Consider the following 16,381-nt stretch of genomic DNA (forward strand, 5'->3'; position numbering starts at 1 on the left):
GGATCTATATACTGCAAAATGTTGTCAGTAGGTTTCGAACCAACTCCAAGAGAAACAGATTTCGACTCTGTTGTGGTAACCATTTGGCTAAGACTAGTTAGACGGAACTCTGAGGAACTATCCATGAGTCAATCTCAAGGTGTGTTCCAATATAAAAAGACCTGTCATTCAGCAGGTTTCAAACCTGCACCATCGAAGAGAAACAGATTTTGATTCTGTTGTGGTAACCACTAAGCTAAGACCAATTAAGATGAACATCCGACGAAACCATCTGCGAGAGAATGTCGAAGTGTGTTCTGACAGGGAAAAAAACTTTGTCATCAGCAAGTTTTGAACCTGCGCTGGCACGGTCCAAGAGACAGATTTAGATTCTGTCGTGATAACCACTTCAAGTGGTCCATCAGTGAATTCATGAGTCCCTGATACTGGGAGCGAATCTTCAAGCTAAGGCATGTTTCGGTAGAAAAAAACTGGCAAGTTTCGAACCTGCACAGTCCAAGACAAACAGATTTCGATTCTGTCGCGGTAACCACTTAGCTAAGACCAGTTGGGCGAACCTGCGACGAAACTATCCATCAGTGAATGTATCAAGGTGTGTTCCGAGAGAGAAAAAACTTGTCGTCGGCAGGTTTCGAGCCTGCGTAGTTCAAGAGAGACAGATTTCGATTCTGTTGCGATTCACTTTGGCCAGCACGCTTCGCAAGACGAGATGAACCTCCGAAGAACTGTCCATGAACGTCAATGTGTGATAAGACATTTGTTGGATGATTTTGTATTCGCACCACCCAAGACTTCTAATCTGTTCTGGTGCCAGTTGGCTATGACTACTTAAGATAGACCTTGAAGGATTCATGGGTGAGTGAATGTTCATGGCGTGATAAAAGGAAAAAGATTGTTGAGCAGGTTTCGAACCTGCAACTGATTTCTGCCCTGTCACACCACCACCTGAGTAAGACTGGTCGTCTGTAGTATGAGTCGAAGAACATCATGTAGTAACTGGGTGACTATCCGTAGGCTAAATAATCCAGAATAGATTATAACGGACTTTGAAACGCATTTGCAAAAGATAATCTATATAGAATACTAAACTGTAACGCATATGGAATAAAATAATCTGGATTTTCTTGGTGAGAACTCCAATGGAAGAACTACTGCTACAGCATGCTCTGGTAAACGATGCAGAAGAAATGGAATTTATTGATGACAAAGAAGATGCAAGAATGTTAGCAGCCATGTTGGTTGCTGGCATCGAGCTTGCTTGACTTGATCATATCAAAGTGTGCAATCCAGGATGACTTTACCTTTGTCACACTCAGCTACTCCCTGATCCACATCGCAATACTCTGTGGCAACTATTGTATGAAAGTCAGAATGACCATGCTTTTATTACAACCATGGGCATCAATGTCCAAACATTTGAATTCATTCTTACTTCTGGCTTTGCCACTCAGTGGTATGAGAAGCCCATCATCTGTCCTGATATCAATTTCCATGGCATTCCATGCTTGAATCGGTGTTCACTTAATACTGGTGGAGCACTTGGCCTCATACTTCACTATCTCAACTCCACCATGCAGGAGACTAGCCTTCAACAGATCTTTGCATTGATTCCTGCCACTGTCTCTTGCTATCTCACTTCTGGACTGCTGATGCTCTTACAAACTCTCCATTCAATGACTGATGCCAGAATTCAATGGCCATGGGGACCTGATTTCAAATGGTGTAGTGCACTCATGATCACATGTCACCCACAACTGCAAGGTGCCTTCGGGGGTATCAACAGGCTCAAATTGCCTGTGCAAACTTCTGAGGATGATGACATTGAAAACACTACCTACAATGGGTGGCTCTCTGAGCACTTCATAAGTTCCATCATGACTTTTTCAGCTGAAGGTGTGTTTTCTTCTCTTTTGCAATAGTCTGTACTTAATTCTTTCTTTACAAAGGCATTGTGATCACAGCAAGGATGAATGCACCTGGTAGCTGGCATGATTCTCACCTCACATCTCACATCTACACTCAACTTCAACTCCACATGCCTCCCAACTATTACATCATTGCAGATACTGCCTTCCCTTGAGGGACATCCTCCATTAATGGGCACATTCATGCACCTCTTAAACATGGTCAGGTTTTATGCAGCTCAGTTGCCAAGATAGTGGAACAAATGGCATTTAACCGTGAACTACTTTCATACCATCAAACAGCAGAATGGGGTATGCATGCCATCCAAGGAGCCTTTGGAAGGCTACATCTACCACTCAACATTGCTAATGAAGAAGCTTGCAGCAACCTCATCGAAATATGTCTTTGCCTGCACAATCTCCATGCCATACACATCGGAATCAACTAGATACAGACTGTGTACATGAACCTTTGGCAGGCTACAGAGGATGATATGGATGTGTGGCGAGATTTTGAGAATATGTTATTTTCAGACCAGAGGAAGATGTTACAAACTAGGGTAGTTGCAATGGCAGCTACTTGATAAGAGTAATGGCTGAAGTTGAATCTAGACCTTATGAATGTAAGGGTCATAAGACAAGTCAGAGAGTGTGTCTCTGGCTTGAATATCGGTGGTCTGACGACTTAGGATTGGAGGTCCTAAGCGAAGGATATTTCAGGTGAGAACCTAGTAGATTAAAGTGAGGATCTACTGAGTACATAACTGAGTATATCTAGAACATAGATGCTTTAGGGCAGGTACGTATGTGTCAGCAATGAGTCAGAGATAGCAATGAGTCATCTGGCAATGGCAATGGCGATCGTGATGTAGTACAAATATGGTAGAGAGTGAGTCTAGTGATGGCATGATGTGGTGCGGTCATGACATAATACAAAGGAGAAAAGGGAAAATGAATAGGGGCAAACATGACTGTAACATTACCCCTCGTTTAGGAATGAAGTCACCGACTTCAGTTATCCTGATTAGCCCAGTAAATAGGGTCAGTGTCGTAGTTGGAATGTAACAAGTCATCCTGCTCTTCGGTGATAGGGAGCGACCTGTCAGCTAGCTCAGCAGTGTGGTAAATGGCGTCCTGCTCAATCTCCCAGCAGGCTAAAGCTTCGTAGAAACCGGGATCAGTCCAAACCAGTGGAATGACTGCTTCTCCTTTCAACTCTTTACAAAAGACCGATAGGTGTCCAGGTGCATACTCTTTGCAAACCTGACAATAGTACGCAGGGCAGTTCTTGTGATGATGTCCAGAAGTGCGACAATTATGACATACAACATTATCAGCTGGTGCTGTTTTTATGGTTGTGATGGAGGCTGACTGATCGGGAGGAGAAGGGGATCTTGATTGCTTGTATGTTCTGTGTGGTGAAACAGATGCAGCTCATTTGGTGGCGATGCGGGAGGATCGATGTCTAATAGGGTATCGGCGTGTGGTGGGCGTGATGGGGGTAGGAGATGGAGAAGCTGGTATGTTAAGTACAGCAATAGGAGGGATATTGTTATCCTGATGCTCAACGGTAGTCATTGCAGGAATTGGTGGTGGGACTGGAATGGCAACATGTGGAGAGGGAGGGCATGCGATTGGGTCAAGAGCGATTCGTTCTGTGACAATGTGAATAGCCTCTCTGATAGCTTCTCTAGTATCATCAGGCAGCAGATGGATTGCAGTATTATGAATGCATATATGAAGATGGCGGAAGATGGTTTTGTGACATTTGTCATCAAGAAGATTAGCAGTGCGCTCGATAAGGCTAGCGTCCCTGATGATTCAGATGATGAGCCCACTAGATATCACTCCTCTTTCTCCTAAGAGGTGATCTATTTCTATAGCGTATTGCTGAGACATGATAGCGGATTCGAACAAGGCGCTGGTTTCAACTTGATCGATGATTGAAAAGTAGTCAGTAAGGATAGAGTCGTTGGTGAGGGTGGATTTGGACGATGGTGGGGAAGATGTGTTATTGGCGAGGTTAACAGTGGTGGCAGTTTACAATTGATGGGCTCTCTTATATGCAGAAAGGACATCTGTGGCATTGCTAAGGTTTTCTTCTGGGATCCATTCGTTACTGGTGGAAGAGTATCCTTTCCAGGATACTAGATAGTGTCTTCATTTACCTGTTCCTTTGTGCGATAAGATTGCATCCATTTCATATTCTTCTTCGTTATCGATGACGTCTGGGGGTGGATCATGGAAGTTCGGACCATGAACCTCTGTTTCATGATAGGACAATAGTTTGGAAGCATGGAACGTGGGGTGAACTTTCCACTGTGATGGTAACTGGAGTGTGAACGTGATGGGAGAGAGAACGGCAGTGATTGAGAAAGGGCCATATTGCTTCGGTGCGAGCTTCCGTGATGGTAACTGCGTGATTAAATTCTTTCCTGATAACCAAACTTTATCTCCTACTTTCCACAGATGATATTTCTGTCCATGGGTTCGTTCCGCCATTTGTTGCATAGCAAGGTTATGGCAGGAGAGTGCTTCTTCTCTAGATTTCTGGAGTGAGTGGAGTCTATCCTCTGCTGCAGGGATAGTGGAGTTAGGAAGGGTATGGGGAAGGGCTCTTGGTTCGTATCCCATCATTAGGAAGAATGGTGAGGCATTGCGAGAGTCGTGTTTTCGGTGATTATGCATGAATTCTGCCATAGGAAGATGTTCCACCCAATCTTCAGGGTGGTTCCTGCAATAGATCCAAAGGTAAGTTTCGAGTTCCTGATTAAGACGTTCGGTTTGACCATCAGTTTGGGGATGATAGGCGGTGGATGTGGATATATCGTATTTCAAGAGCTTGGCAAGGGCTTTTGAGAATTTTGACACAAATTGCGGTCCACGATCAGAAATGACTTTCTCATGGAAGCCGAATCGGGCGTAGACATATTTGAAAAATTTCTTGGCGACTCCTTCTGAGGTAATGGTTTTAGTACATGGGATAAGAATTACCCCCTTCATAAGCCCATGGTCTACCACGACCATGACAGAATCAAAGCCGGCACAAGGGGGAAGATCAGTGATCAGATCAACAGAGACTTGGGTGAATGGAGCTGCGGCGATGGATGGGATAGGGACAAGAGGGAGTGTAGTCGGATGGGATAGGGACGAGAGGGGGCGTAGTCAGATGGGTATCAGATTTCATCTGCTGACAGAGGGCGCAACCCTCGACGTATTTATGGATGTATGTGCCCATAGAGGGCCACCAAAAGTCCCGTTTAACCAATTCCTCAGTCTTAAAATGCCTGGGGTGACTGGCAGTGGGGTGATCATGACATCGTTCTAAAATAAGGCGCTGACCAGCAGGGCGGATGTAAGTGCGGTCCTTATAGTAAAGGATATCATCTTTGATAGTCCAATCCACAAGAGCAGATTTCATGGGGGGAAGGGAAAGGCCATCCAAGGTGTCGGAAGCAGCTTGGAAGATGGGGTTGGGGTTGGAGGGATTGGGGTTTGCAAGGGAGGTCATGAGTTCGATATCAAGGAGGCGGACGAACATGGAGTTGGGAAGAAGGGTTTCATCGGTATTATCCTCAGAGGAATCTGTTCCGTGGTCGGGGCAACAGGAGAGTGCATTGGGGGCGGCAAGTTTAGTTCCAGCAACATGGTGGAGTTCAATATTGTAGCAGGACAAAATCAACTGCCATCAGGCCTGTCATCAAGTTAATTTCTGTGCAGTCCTAAAATATAGCAGATTCTTGTGGTTGGTGAAAACAATGATGGGGTGATGGTTACCCTCCAAATAATGATGCCATTTGGTTAGGGCATGGATGACAGCAAGGAGTTCGTGATCAAAAATCTGGTAATTATGTTCTGTGGGATTCAATGTTTGTGATAGGTATCCACATGAGTGGTAAATGCCATTTTCATCAGTCTGTAGCAATACTGCGCCGGTAGCGATGAGCGACACATCAGTTGCTACTGCGAACTGCCTGCTTGGATCTGGGTTTCGAAGGACCAGTTGCTTGAGGAAACATTCTTTCAAAGTGGAGAAGGCTGATGTGCATCTTTCTGACCAAAGAAACTTGATGTCTTTCTTGGTAAGGTCAATCAGAGGTCTGGCGATGTCGGAATAATGGGAAATGAAATTTTGATAGAAGTTGCAGAATCCTAAAAATGACCAAACTTCTTTTACCATCGTGGGGGTAGGCCAATTGCAAATACCGTCAGTTTTGGCAATGTCCATTGCCACGCACCCGGGACGGATGATCATTCCTAGATATTCTACCTCTTGTGCGTCAAACGTGCATTTCTTGGGTTTTAGGAAAAGTTTCTCTTGGCAAATCTTTTCAAGGATACGCTGGGTTCGTTCGCAATGAGAGTCGAGGTCGTTGGAGAAGATTAAGATGTCATCCATGTATATGACAAGCCATCCTTCATTGATCTCCTGTTGGAATGTCTGGTTCATATACGCTTGGAAGGTGGCGGGGGAATTGCAGAGACCAAAGAACATGACATTTGGCTCAAAGAGACCATATTCCGTGGTAAAGGCAGCCTTCCATCTATCATCAGGATGAATACGAATGTTGTTGTATCCGGAATGGACATCCATCTTCATGAAGTATTTAGCACCATGCAACCGTGTGACTAGCGAAAGTGGTAGCAGGAGAGGGTAAGCATTCTTAACTGTCCAATTGTTGATGTACCAATAGTCTTGACAGGGGCAAAGATCTCCGCTTTTCTTTCCTATGAAGAAGAATCCGCTCACTTGTGGTGATTTTGACTCAGAAATAAAGCCTTTCTTTACATTTTCATCAATAAAAGCTTTAACTGCCATATGCTCTGCTTCTGATAATGGATACACCTTGGACATCTTGGGAATAAAACCAGGTTTGGTTTCGATACGATGGTCTATGCCGGGTCATTCAGGTGGTAGCTGATTAAGGCCATCTTTCGCAAAGATATCAGCGAAATCATGGAGGTAGGAAGGGATGGGCTCCTTGAACGACCTTTTCTTTTGTTCGAGTCCGGCTGCTAATGCAAATTGCTGTGCCTTGTTACTGGTTTTGATGTATTCCGATTCTGTTGGCCATGACAGTGGTGTAACTGTAGTTCGTTGTTCTGCAATGCTAGTACCGTCTTTGGTTAGGGGAGTATCCATAGAAGTGTTGGTGATAACCCGAAGCTCAGAAGTGTCAGCAGGATATTTGACTAGAAATTCATCGTCTTCAAGGTGGTACATAGTGATTTCGCACACAGGTGGTGCATAATCTGTGGTCCATACATCTTCTTTAGTATCAAAGGAGTCGTCTTCATCATCAGGAATGGGATCAAGGTTTAGGAGCACTCGGGGTGTTTCTTCATCTAGGATTTCCTCAATGGTAGCCCAGGGAATTGGCTCTTTCTTCGCAGGAGGCACCTTCGGCAGCACTACAACTGGAGTCAGATCTGATTTTAGATCGTTCTTCAGGAGTTTCCTGAAGAAGGGCAGAAGGCCGTTTTTCTCCCATTCGATATCAACTTCTTCCTCAATCTGATCACTTTTCTCAGTTCTTGAGAGTTCCAACATTTCTGCTTTCCATCGGATTACTGGGTCCATAGCACATAGCCAGGGAATCCCGAGTAAAATCTGATCTTGGTGGCCAAGCCGCATGATATTGAATTTTCCAATCATGGATCGTTCATCTATTTTCACAATGAGGACACAATAGTGGGTGATAGCGCCTCCTCTGGCATAACTTCCATCTGCAGTTGTGACTCTGAATGGTTTTGTAAGTTTATGCATCCGTATTCTGTGGTTTTCAACAAAGTCTTCAGAAATAAAGGTTCCAGTGGCACCAGAGTCAACAACAGCCATTGTTTTGACGGTTTTCAGACAAGTTTTGGAGATGAGGGAAATGGGAACGCGAAGTTCCTTTCTGATTCCAATACTTCATACAAGTCTGACAGGTACATCAGAAGATACTGACATCAATCCAGTCTTCCACATTAAAAATCCTCCATGAGACGACGGATCGTTGTATCTTCATTCTCTTCATCGCTATCTTCTATTTCTTCACGGCAAACTGGGGTTTTCTTCTTCTGTGGACACACTCTAGTCATGTGTCCCCTCTGGTGACAGGTGAAGCATAATCCTTTCTTCATGTGATCACTTCTTTCAGCTTCGGTCAGTTGATCTACCTCCATGGCATTCGGATCATGCTGGTCAATGGATGGTCTAGGCACATATCATTGCCCTGTTGGCTTGGTGGTAGTGCAGTGGTTCTGCCAAAATATGGCGCCTCTCTGCCAATTGCTATCAAGCCTAATGGCTGCGGCGACGTATTTGTCAAAATCTGTGGGAATGGTTTCCATCTGGAAAATGGAATTGATGATTCCCTTCTTTAATCCGTCATTGAAAAACATGATTAGGACGGCGTCTTGTTTTACGGAAGCCTGCGCAGCAAGAGTCTTAAAGCTAGTGACATAGGAAGTGAGGTCGCTCATTTGTTTCAAGGTACAGAGCTTATTCATGGCTGTGCCGATAGCATCGGCCAGTATGAAAGCTTCTTTGAACTTCATTTCAAAGTTTGCAAAGGTTCCATAAGACTTGGAGGCAGAGTTATCAACTTCAGTGTAAAAGGTGAGCGCCCAACCCATGGCGCTATCTTCAGTCATATATGCAAGGGTGGTGATGACCTTCTTTTCGTCGGTGTTATAGATCATAGCATTAAGCGCAAAGTACACTTTAACCGCATACAACCATCATAGGGCCTGCTGAGGACTCCCATCATAGGTAGAGGGGGCTCCGGCTTTAAGTTCTGGGGTATTGGCAATGGTGGACATCCTGATCATTCTGGTCTAGTGATGTTTCTGTTTCAGGGGATGTTTCATCTCTCCCTGCTTTCTTATTTCTGGGTCTGGGACCTCTCAGATGGAGGGGGTCAATTGGTGACTTTAATCTTTTGTTATGAACTAGGGTAGTCGCAACAGCAGCTACTCAATAAGAGTAACAGCTGAAGTTGAATCTAGACCTTACGAATGTAAGAGTCATAAGACAAGTCAGAGAGTGTGTCTCTGGCTTGAATATTGGTGGTCTGACGACTTAGGATTGGAGGTCCTAAGCGAAGGATATTTCAGGTGAGAACCTAGTAGATTAAAGTGAGGATCTACTGAGTACATAACTGAGTATATATAGAATGTAGATGCTTTAGGGCAGGTATGTATGTGTCAGCAATGAGTCAGAGATAGCAATGAGTCATCTAGCAATGGCAACAGCGATCGTGATGTAGTACAAATATGGTAGAGAGCGAGTCTAGTGATGGCATGATGCGGCATGGTCATGATGTAATACAAAGGAGAAAAGGGAAAATGAATAGGGGCAAACACGACTGTAACAGAAGAAGGATCAAGTTTCACACTTTCATGTCACATTGGAATACCAGTAGATACATATGAGATGTCTAGTACTGCTGCATGTTGCCTGTCTTGTATAGAGGATATCAAAGTTATCTAGTACTGTTACATGTTGCCTGTCTCGTATAGAGGATAGAAAAGTGATCTAGTACTGCTGCATGTTGCCTGTCTCATAGTACTGCCACATGTTGTCCACCTCGTAGTACTGCCACATGTTGTCCACCTCGTAGTACTGCTGCATGTTGTCTGTCTCACATGAGATGGACAAGGATGGACAAGAGGATGGACAAGAGGACAGTCAATTTTTCAAATGGTACATTGGTACCCTAAACACACTACAAAACTATCTAAATAGCATTGTACAATCAAATCTCTTGTGACACTTCCCTTTGAAGGGACTTGGAAGGTTCATCAGCCAAGTCCTCGAAGTGCAGGCAATCAGAATACTTGCGATGTCCAGATGGCCCCCATCTTTGAAAGCGAGGTGGCTTGGATGCCTCAGATGCAGTACTTTCACCCTCATCAGTAATCCACCTAACAGATCCCCCACCCTCAGGGTACCATTCCTGATGCAAGTTCTTGTGTCTGGGCATCTGGATATGCCAACGGTGTGTGGATCCACTCATCTCCATCATCTCAATGCAAAGCTGGGCCCAATCACATTCATGTTCAACATCATACAAGCGAGTGCACAAACCAAAGAGTTGGCCCTGCAAGTTTTCCACACTGGCTTGTGAGTCACACAGCTGCTGGCTCTGGGTAAATAGTTGCACAGTAGCCAGGCTGCGATTGGTGCATTCTTCATCATGGTTGTGCTGGGCAGCTGGGTCAAAAGCTCCAGAAAGGTGAGTGAGGAGATCTGTAGCTGCAGCTCCTCAAGCATTGCAACACAGAACAGGGGCATCTGTGTGAGCAATGGAGCGTGCAACAGCAGTGTGCTGAACTGGGGGGGAGGTACGGTATGGCTCATCCTGAATGTCAATCTCATTGGAGACAACAGAGTGATTGTCATCATCTTCAATGGTATCAAAATCCATATTGTTCAGGTCACAGGTTCCTGCACACTCATTGATAAGTTGATCAATGCGAAGTGCACATGTGACATCTGGAGGGCAGACACCATCTCCTGTGGGCTTTGTAGTCTTTACAAGCTGTAGTTCAATGTGTGAGCCATCTTGCAGCCATATGACAATTTGAACCTTACCTGCTTGAACTTCATCTCAAGTGAAGTGACTTTGTGCTCAGGACAGCTGTTTGCTTTTGCCCATTGGCAAAACTTGACATGGACAGCCTGCCACCCACATTGACCAAGGGGGAGCTCCTGATGGACCATGTTGAGAAGAATAGTCACATCTGAAGTCATATAGTTGTTAGATCCTTGAGGGTGGCCTCACCATGCATGCGCCTCATCATCTTCATCAGCATACTCTCAGGAACACTTTTTTGAGTTAGCAGATGTCAAATTTTCCTTGGTTTTACCTTTGCCCCTCGGGCCTTTGACCTGGCAACACAAGCCCACTGCTTTGACTGCTGGAGTGTGGCCTTGAGCCTCTGCAATAGTTACAGCGTCAGTCAAGTCAAGATCACCAGATTCAGGTAGGGGAAGGAATGCAGGATCAATCATACTGTTTGTCGGCATCTGGTGCAGAGGAGTACGATAACTGGACAGTAAGAGTGGTGTGTCTTCCTCAGATTGGAATGTGGCTGGAGTTCTGAGTGCATAGGTGCTGAGCTGTACATAACACAATTAGTCAAGTGAATGATATCATAGTATGGTGCCATCAACATACCTCACAGCTAAGACTCAGTTGGGGCTCCCCATGTTCAATGCAAAAGGACTGTTGAGATGTAGTAATAACCTATAATAATGTGAGCATCTGAAACTGTAGAGGTGAAAAATGAAACTCACCTTGCAAATTCCTGGGTGAGGAACCCAAGCACCAGCTGCATTGCATGTATAGGCATTGCCAGTGTCATTGTAGTGTAATTCTGGGTAGGCTGGACTACTACCAGGTGGTATCATAGATTGTAGAGGGGCAATGTCAGACATTGTGTGATTGTAGTAGTGTTTAAATTGAGAAAAAGCTTACCTTGTTGTCCTTGAGCTTTTATATGTCTCCCAAATTGCCACTGTCAGACGTGCAAGTGATTATTGAAGTTCATAGATAGCAGAAAAGACCCTGTGGTTGCAGTCATACATTAGTAGACATATATGAATCAATGAATTTAACAAGAAAAAAACTTCACTGAAGCTTGAAGGATGGACAGTGCTTGTTACTGGACAGATACAGGCAGATTGGGGTTAGCATTGCTCAACTTCAGTCACAGTGATACATGACTGCGCAGTTCTGCTGTAACCAATCTTAAAACTTCAGTAGTATTTTCACCAGCCAGTGTAGGTATTGGACCACAGTTAAAATCCTGTATATTCGAAGACATTATGATGAAGCCACAACTGTTGCTAAGCTGAAGATGAGCGAGGCAGCGACCTGAGTTGTGGATTAGTCAGGATTAGTCAGTGGATAGCTGAGGCGTTAGCGGCCTAAAACGGATATAATCCGACTGATTAATCTGTAAGGGGGGGGCCCCCCTTACAGATTTAGAGTTTATAAGAGGGTCAAGAAAATAATGTTTTGCAAATTCATCCCAAATGAACAGCGGCATCGCGGCACGACTTCCTTAAATGGGTTTTTTTATTCTATTATATTCTATTCCGCATTATTTGAGCCTACGGATAGTCACCCACTGTGACAGTGGAATCACATAGGATTATCAGTACTCATTTGATGGACAATATTGGACAAGGCGCCAGCGCTAATAGCTATTAATTCTCACGGGCGGTATCGTACAGGCTGGTCCTCCGGTAGGCTCCGAACCGACACCTTGCTCATTAGTATAAATGAAATTCCGAGTAAGCGGTGCATGCTTGATATGAGGTGTGTATGCTTGTGCATGGGTTACTTACTGTTCGACACGCGCCCGCCGCAACATTCACGCTTTGCTTTTCAAAATGCTGTGGAGATCAGGCTTCCAGAAAGAAAACAGATACAGGATCCGGCCCTCAAGACGTCGCAACTTGAATAACCGTCGCAATATATTCCGTTGGCTCCTAAACATATGTCTCGAAAACCTACCCAAACGCAAATGGGACCAAGTCGTCATGTTCTTGTTCCTTTGCGCTCTCTTCCCCTTCCTTCGCGCACTTTTCGGTATAGGGGGAAAAGCTGAGCAACGTCAAGCGAAAGCAACCGGCGAGCCTCCAAACAAATCACAAGGGAATGACTTATGCGAAGCCACCCTCCTCACGAGTTACACCCACATGAACTATCCAGTCGAGAATTCCGAACACATCGCACACTTCACGTGCATGCCCATTGTATCGACACTACAACATGCATTCCCTAATCCGACCTCTCCGGTCGCCCACTCAGAGATGGCACCTACGATGCCTTCAACGTCCGCATTCGCACAGACACGTGAACCTGGCGCTCCGGTCTTGTTTCAGGGAGACAAGTGGGATGGCAGGCCGTATGACCAATTCTATCTTGAATTCAACGGCATATCATGGAGTGAGCCGACAAAAGCAATCTAGACAACCACGGCGCGAAGAACTCGGAGCATCCGGCAAATCCAGAGGAAGTTCAAGAGGTGTTCAACTTCAGGGAGGTGTTGAGAAATTGGTGGGTCCCATCCGAGACACCAACCGTGATCAGCGAGTATGCACTTGTTTAGTTTTCAACGTACTTTTTGATATGTAAAATATGTTCTTCGTAATTATAAGTCTGTTCGTACACTGTACAGTGTACATCCATGTTTAAATATTGTCGATGGGTCGATGTTAGCGTTGAAAGTGATTTGAATGAGTCCCCAGTGGTAATGTTGACGTTGATGACTCAGCAGGAAGTATTGCTCTTCACTCAAAGCCTTGCACTGCAGATTCCAGAACTACTTATGCCTCGCGACATCTCAGCCTCACCGAGAAGGCGGCTTCATGCCCGAGAAGAAGACCGTTCTGGAAGAAGAGGAGAGAAAGATTATCCCAGAACGGATCGTGCGCACAACAATGGCTATGAGCGCGATTCAGATAGGCGAAGGGGTAAAGATGACGATGATAGACGCGCCAGACATGATGATTATCGTAGAGAGATGACCGTCGTGACCGTGATCGCGATTCTAGAAGGCCTAACCGCGAACGGGACAGAGAAGATCAATATGACCATGACCGGTCCAGGAGGCCTAACCGTGAACGGGATAGAGAAGGTCGAGATGACCATGACCGGACCAGCAGGCACCGAAGTAGAGATCTCGCAGTCTCGTCTCGTCGCTCTATGTCCCCGAAACGACCGTCTTCTATCCAACCCTCCGCTCGTCCACGCTCTGGCTCTCGGTCTAAGTCCCCTCCGCCTATCGACAAGGCCAAACCCAACTTCGCTAATTCTGGGTTGTTAGCTGCAGAGACGAATGCTGTCAAGTTAACTGACGGTACGAGCACAATCCTAAAATATAACGAACCTCCAGAAGCAAGAAAGCCCACTCTGGGTTGGAGGTTGTATGTGTTCAAAGGAAGCGAGCAAGTTGGTCAGTACCATATGTTTATCTTCTAATACCCAGCATTGACTTTTAGGCAGAATTACTCCATATTCATCGCCAAAGCGCCTATTTAATTGGACGTGATCGTACCGTCACTGACATCTTAATTGAACATCCTTCTTGCTCGAAGCAGCATGCTGTGATCCAGCGTGAGTAGTCCTTATTTAACGTTTCAGCTGGTGTCTTATGTACAACAACCTCTAGATCGTCAGGTAACGGAGAAAGATGAATTTGGCGCCTCAAAACCGAAGAACAAGTGCGTAATATTACATTTTCTCTTGTGTCTATCTTTTACAGCTAAGAATACAGGCCTTTCATTATCGACCTGGAGTCGACAAATAGTACATATGTCAACGATGAAGCCATTCCGACATCACGGTTCTATGAACTCAAAGCGGGTGATGGTGCGTGCTTCCTATTCCACATGAGCATATTGGTTCACCTACAGAATTTGTTGCAGTCATTAAATTTGGATTGTCAAATCGGGAATATGTCCTTTTGCATGACGATGCAACCTGAGGCACCTATGCCTGGCAACGCAATTTCAGGCAGTACACAAAATGTTGAATCATGTCACTTTGGCTTGTATACAAGTTAGTTCTTGTTGGACTCCCTCCGAGCTCACTTGATTTTAGGCGATTTGGCATCAGGTGTGAAGGGCTGAACCTGTTTTTTCTTTAAGTAATCATATGTCTTGTCTCGCGAGTTCTTGCGATGGCATGAGGTTCAGGTGATGTACGGCGCCTCAGCTCGAGGGAGCTCACGAATCACAACTAAACTCATGAGACGAGTCCGGTGCCCCCAGCTCCGAAATTTGAGGTGTGCCGGCGACAAACGTCACATCTCGTGTTTGGCTTGCTAAAGGACTAAAGACACTCGGGGGTCCCAACTTCGAGTCGGCATGTGAGTCAGGAGTGATCATAGTGTATCGGCTGAAACTGCAGCTGAAGGTGTCCGTCTTTCTCGAGGACTGACGATGGCTCAATTGAATCTTGATGATGGGATCCGCAGACATGAGAATTATAGCACCTCCCGCACGAGCTCCACTGCAGAAATGTTTTGGAGGATAACTCAACTACCATCTACAATCGATATTTCCTGAGGGAGCAATGGAAATTGGGAATGCTTGAAATGTAGCCATAACTTTGGAAATCGTGTGATGCAAATGATCGATCGATAAGCTAAGCTCAAGGGCGAAGAATGTCCTAGAGTGTGCGATACGCGCGCGCGCGACGACTGTTTGAGCTCTGTGATCCGTCTAGACACTTCTCTAGGCAAACAATTTGAATGGCGCCAGCAGCTCTCCCAGTGCCATCGTGCCCAACTTGACCGTCACTCTTGCCTACAGCGATCCCATCTCGACGGCAGCGTGCTCGTGCTGGTTTTGATCGCGATCTTTCTCGTCATCGTCGTCGCCCGCCCCCGGTGGAAGCAAAAACTCCCGCCTGTGAGCGCTGCACCTTCATTGTGGACCCGGCGTTCGCTAGGTAGGACATGAGCGGCACCAGTCTCAAGAAGGTGAGCACGTCCACCTCGTGTATTTTGTATTCGGAGCGCTGACGGACCGCGTGTACTGTTCCCCAGGGCGCGTAAACTTACAGACGGAGGGAATTTGCATTTTCTGAATCATGTAAGTAAAACCAAGCATGGGTTAGGCATGGTTCGATCTACATGATTCAGAATACAGGGTGGCTTGCCAGAAATGCGGTTACGAGACTTCAGCTCGTCAATTGAATCCGTGAGTTCGGTCTTGAGGGATGTAACTTGGGTGAGTATCTTTGGATGTGCAGGAATTCGGATCTTGAGGCCAGTTCGTCGAGAAGCCACAGCAGCGAGTGTGTCGACAGCTTTACTAAGGGCGCGATTGGCAATCGAGCCCAACGAGGAAGGCAGCGCTGTGGCTGAGCGCTGAGCGCTGAGTTGTCATATGTCACGTTTCTTAAGTGAGACTGCAAATCTCACCCATTGAACCATCAAATTTCCACACAAAGCAGGAGGCAAACACGGGCTGCAGGAACGACGTAAGTTTACGAAAAGGACAAGAATAGAAGGAAGTACCAAGGGGTGAGGCGCACTCTTCTTATGTGACAAGCCCAGTCGGGGAATCTGACAGTGATAAGGAAAATGGCTGAAAATGGCCGCGTTCTCGCACTGTTTGGAGGCCAGTGAAAATCGATTGGAGCTCGGTAAAGTATACATGTAATGAGAAGTAACTGGACACGGGACTAGGGGACTTGGTGCGTATGCACCATTCTGACAGAAGTATCTATAATTGCGGAATTTTGTGATTAGCGAATGTGTAGATATTTTGTAATGTGGCTGCCTGGGACGCCGTCAAACCCAGCCCATGGAAAGCTAAACTCAAGTCCTCCTTGGAGGCACTATGAGCCACAGTATTTCCTTCTGACCGTACTGTACCAAAGCTGCCATCAAAAATCATGCATAGAGCATCATCATTGAGTAGAAGGGCATCATCTGGGCGGAGCCTTGCACGGACTTTACCCACCAAT

The 16,381-nt window shown here is 45.7% G+C and overlaps 1 protein-coding gene and 1 pseudogene across 2 annotated transcripts; one reads left to right on the plus strand and one right to left on the minus strand.

Annotated features, from left to right (window-relative positions):
• Nucleotides 1–467: 467 nt before the first annotated feature.
• On the minus strand, nt 468–549 carry BJ212DRAFT_t34 (annotated as a pseudogene). The gene has a single exon. The product of its transcript is annotated as a tRNA-OTHER (tRNA).
• A 12,770-nt stretch (nt 550–13,319) lies between these two features.
• BJ212DRAFT_1541204 (SMAD/FHA domain-containing protein) lies at nt 13,320–14,560 on the plus strand. Its single transcript, XM_041341844.1, has 5 exons — nt 13,320–13,855; nt 13,906–14,020; nt 14,076–14,127; nt 14,181–14,275; nt 14,332–14,560. Exons 1-5 carry the CDS (start codon nt 13,610–13,612, stop codon nt 14,388–14,390), a joined length of 567 nt encoding a protein of 188 aa, XP_041197265.1. The 5' UTR covers nt 13,320–13,609; the 3' UTR covers nt 14,391–14,560.
• Nucleotides 14,561–16,381: the final 1,821 nt, after the last annotated feature.

Source organism: Suillus subaureus (assembly GCF_016647635.1).
Source record: "Suillus subaureus strain MN1 chromosome Unknown BJ212scaffold_5, whole genome shotgun sequence".
NCBI classification, from domain to species: Eukaryota; Fungi; Basidiomycota; class Agaricomycetes; order Boletales; family Suillaceae; genus Suillus; species Suillus subaureus.

Excerpts from the sequence above, each read along its gene's own strand:
- BJ212DRAFT_1541204 (XM_041341844.1), top strand. The coding sequence starts at position 13,610 with ATGTCCCCGAAACGACCGTCTTCTATCCAACCCTCCGCTCGTCCACGC. Across the intron at positions 13,856-13,905 it reads TGTTCAAAGGAAGCGAGCAA|GCAGAATTACTCCATATTCA; the intron begins GTTGGTCAGTAC and ends ATTGACTTTTAG. Across the intron at positions 14,128-14,180 it reads GCCTCAAAACCGAAGAACAA|GCCTTTCATTATCGACCTGG; the intron begins GTGCGTAATATT and ends CTAAGAATACAG.